This window comes from Entamoeba invadens (assembly GCF_000330505.1).
Source record: "Entamoeba invadens IP1 unplaced genomic scaffold scaff_1105074725885, whole genome shotgun sequence".
NCBI lineage: Eukaryota > Evosea > Mastigamoebida > Endamoebidae > Entamoeba > Entamoeba invadens.
In genome coordinates, this window is record NW_004443720.1 from 7,566 (window position 1) to 11,303 (window position 3,738).

At 34.1% G+C, this 3,738-nt stretch overlaps 1 protein-coding gene across 1 annotated transcript; it reads left to right on the forward strand.

The window, feature by feature from the left end:
- Positions 1 to 2,536: 2,536 nt before the first annotated feature.
- On the forward strand, positions 2,537 to 3,738 carry EIN_046280 (hypothetical protein; the record flags this gene model as incomplete). The annotated part of the gene is made up of 2 exons (XM_004261118.1): positions 2,537 to 2,630; positions 2,672 to 3,738. 2 exons carry the CDS (start codon positions 2,537 to 2,539, stop codon positions 3,736 to 3,738), a joined length of 1,161 nt encoding a protein of 386 aa, XP_004261166.1.

Genomic DNA, 3,738 nt, shown 5'->3' on the forward strand with positions numbered 1-3,738 from the left:
TTTTTTACAGAAGAAATAAAAAATTTTATTATTAATTCTTCAAATAAATTTGGAGAAAAGGCAATAAAAAACAAAAGTGGAAGTAAACACTTCAAAGAAATTACCAAAAGTGAATTTGATGCTTTTTTGTCAGTTTCTATTTCTCAGGCAAATTATCTTGATACTAAACTGCCCCTTTCATGTTTGTGGAGTGGGGTAACAGCAAATCCGATGTATGTTGGACCAATTAGTATTAGTCGTTATTTGCAAATTAAATGGGCACTACGATTTGATTCAAATGCATTTGAACGCGCAGTTTTACGAAAAGGTGATAACGAAAACAATGAATCACTCGTAGTTGATGACGAAGATAATGAAGATGTCATAGTCAGAACACTAGACGAAGAAATTCAACCTAATAATCTAAATGACGACCCGATTGATATTAACAACAATTTTACTACTTCGTTTCCAAAAACAAGTTTGACAAAATTGAATACAATTTTTCTTGCTACTAGAATGCAATTTGGAGGAAATTGCAATTATATTCCAATAGGAAGCACCCAAATCAATTCATTTCAAAATACAAAATGTTCAAATTGGAACGGTTCCGTTCCAATTTGATTGATATACAAAACCATTATTATCTAAACTCAACAGAAATAAGAATAGATGAAAAATTATATCGCTAATATGGTAGATGAAAGAATGAAACTTACATGAAAGGAAAAATAGCTAAATATGAAATTAAGTTTTTTGCTTGTTGATTCTATTTCAGGATTTATAATGATTCTTCAAGTATTTAGAGGAGCAAATAATAAAATTCCTGTTGATAAATTAGGAGCCAAAGTTATTGTACAATTAATAAAAGAATTGAATCACAGACAGTTGGGTACACCAACTTTTAACATAAAATTGACAACCAATCGTTTTTACTTCCGTACAAGCCGCAGACATTCTAAGTTCTTACGGGGTGACATTAATTGGAACAGTTAATTCCAATCGCAAATTTTTGGTGCTGAACCTTTTACTAATAAACAAATCAAGAGAAAACGCAATTGCAATTCAGACTTTTGGTGGTCAAAGGGTTAATCCAATTCAATTAGTCATTTTAAAGATAGAAATCGATGTGTTGCAATTCTGACATCAAGAATTGTTGATTTGAAAATGCACACCAAAGAAAAAAGATTTAATGTCAATCTCGTTTACAATAAGTTTATGGGAAATGTCGATGTTGCTGATTGTCTTATGACAAGGTACTCCACAAAGCGTGTGTCAAGAAGATGGCCTCTCTCGTTTTTTACCACCTTTTGGATATGGCAATCCACAATTCTTATATCATGTATATATGGTCTAAAGTGGAGAGGAAACCTACAGAGACTTCAGAAGGAACAACATTCATACAATCAGTGGACGTATCTCAAATTGAGACCACCAACGAAGACACCACAAAACAACAACCAACTTTTGAAGAACAATTCCAAAATAAACTTAGTGCTATAGTCGCGAAACAATTCAAACTGAAATATTATCAAAAAATCGCGTTTCAGTTGGGTGAAAAAAATGCCAATTTAAGACTTTATCAATCTGTATCATCATATGAAAAAAGAATAATTGATGTTTTTTTCTAGGAGTAGATACGATTAACACATCTTCTTTACCTGACACTATTGATCAAAAAAGAAAAAAGGCCGTTGTTGTATCTGTGATAAACTCGGAGGAGATCATCTTACTATTTGTAATTATAAAAACAATTGTTGTGTGTGTAATACTCATGTCTACAAATATCATCACGAGGTTGTCTGTGAATTGTGCATAGGAGCAAATTTGCAAAAAGCAAATAAACTAGGTGAACAAAGAGCCGAAAAATAAACAATTTAAATAATATTTTTGTTGATTTTGATTTGTACAAATTATAAAAATTGAAAAAATGAATTAAAAATAGCCAACATTTAAATGATAATACCGAAATTTTTAAATATATAAATTTAAATTTGATTTTGGTAAAAAATAATAAGTTTTTTCATTTTTTTTATTTTGAACGCGTTTTTTTTTGCGTCTCGTCCTTATTAACCGATTAACAATTAAGTACAAAAAACAATAAATAATTAAATAATAAATTTAGAAAACAATTTATAAAAAATAACTCGAAGTTTTAAAATGTTGAGTCAAAAAAATATATCGAAATAAAAAATCTTATTATTTTTCTTCAATAAAGTTTATTAATTTCCTATTAATTTATTTGATTTTCGACTCAATTTATTTGGAATAATCACCTGAGAGTTATAAAAATTATCATCAACATCATTCTTTTTCATACAACAATAAAAACTCATTTTAGACTCTTTTTTTATATGTTTGCGCTCTTCACACTTTTCATATTGGGACAAGCTATTGACACTGCTGTATTTAACAACTTGAGGGTATACCAAGTTATGGTGTCTTCTTTCCAAGACGGTGACCCCAACAATGGGTACGGACAGGATATGGTCCATCCACTCATAAAGGTGATCTGAGAGGTATAATTAATGCATTGCAATACATCAAAGACCTCAACATGAATGCTCTGTGGATGACCCCCATTTTCAATTCCAACGGAGGAAGTCAATTAGACTCAACCGGTTACTTCGCTTATGCAACGTTGACCCAAAGTTTGGAACCAATGATGAATTACACGAATTGGTCAACAAAGCTCATGAGCTTGGTATCTATGTCATCCTTGATGGTGTTTATGGGCACCACAAATCAGGGGATGTAGCAGCTTCTCCAAGTGGTAAATACCCATCCGGTGGAAGTGACCCAGTCAGCTATCCGGGTTCACTTGACTTTTATAAAGAGGTTGCCACATATTGGATCAACAACTACAAAATTGATGGGTGGAGACTCGACCAAGCTTACCAAGTCTCGACTAGAAACCAAGACAGAAATTATTGGTATGACATAAGAGAGGCTTTTGAAGCTGCTTGTGATGCCAGAAAGTCACAAGGAAAGACTTGGGGAACGTTAGGGTATATGGTTGGAGAAATCTGGGATTCGGTTTCTAATATCAACAACTGGGGGTATTATGCTTCAGGAGGATACGGTCTTAGAAGTTGCTTCCATTTCCCGGGGAGATACAACTTGGTACAAACGTTGGCTTGTGAGGAATCTGGAGCTGGAGGATACGATGCTTCCAACTTGAAAGGTATTTTCGATTGTGGATACCCCGACTATGCTTATCCCAATTTGTTTGTTACAAATCATGACTTACTCAGATTTGGAAATTTGATCAGAAAGAAGTACGGATACTCTCAGGACAACAGTGACTATTGGGGCAGACACAAAGCTGCACTTGCTTTCCTCGCTGCATACACTGGACCAATCACTGTGTACTATGGTGATGAAGTTGGAGACATCGTCGACTGTTACTATAACCCTGGGGATTGTGGTGCTTATAATGACAATGCTGCGAGAAGTGATGGACACATCTCAGGCTTCAACTCACAACAACAAGACTTGCACGACTACGTTGCAAAGTTGATGAAAATCCGAGCAGAGAATTCTGCATTGTTCAAAGGAAGCCGACAAAACCAAAACGCGAGTGGTTCTCTTTTCAAGGTAGACAAGGTTGACGGAGATAACAAAGTCCAGATACTTATTAATACGAACAATTACGAGTATGACACTCAGTGTGGGTCTGGTGTCGACTTGATCACAGGAAATAGTTACTCTGGAACTTGCCATATGAAATCATTTTCTGTCATCTTCCTTAAGATGTGA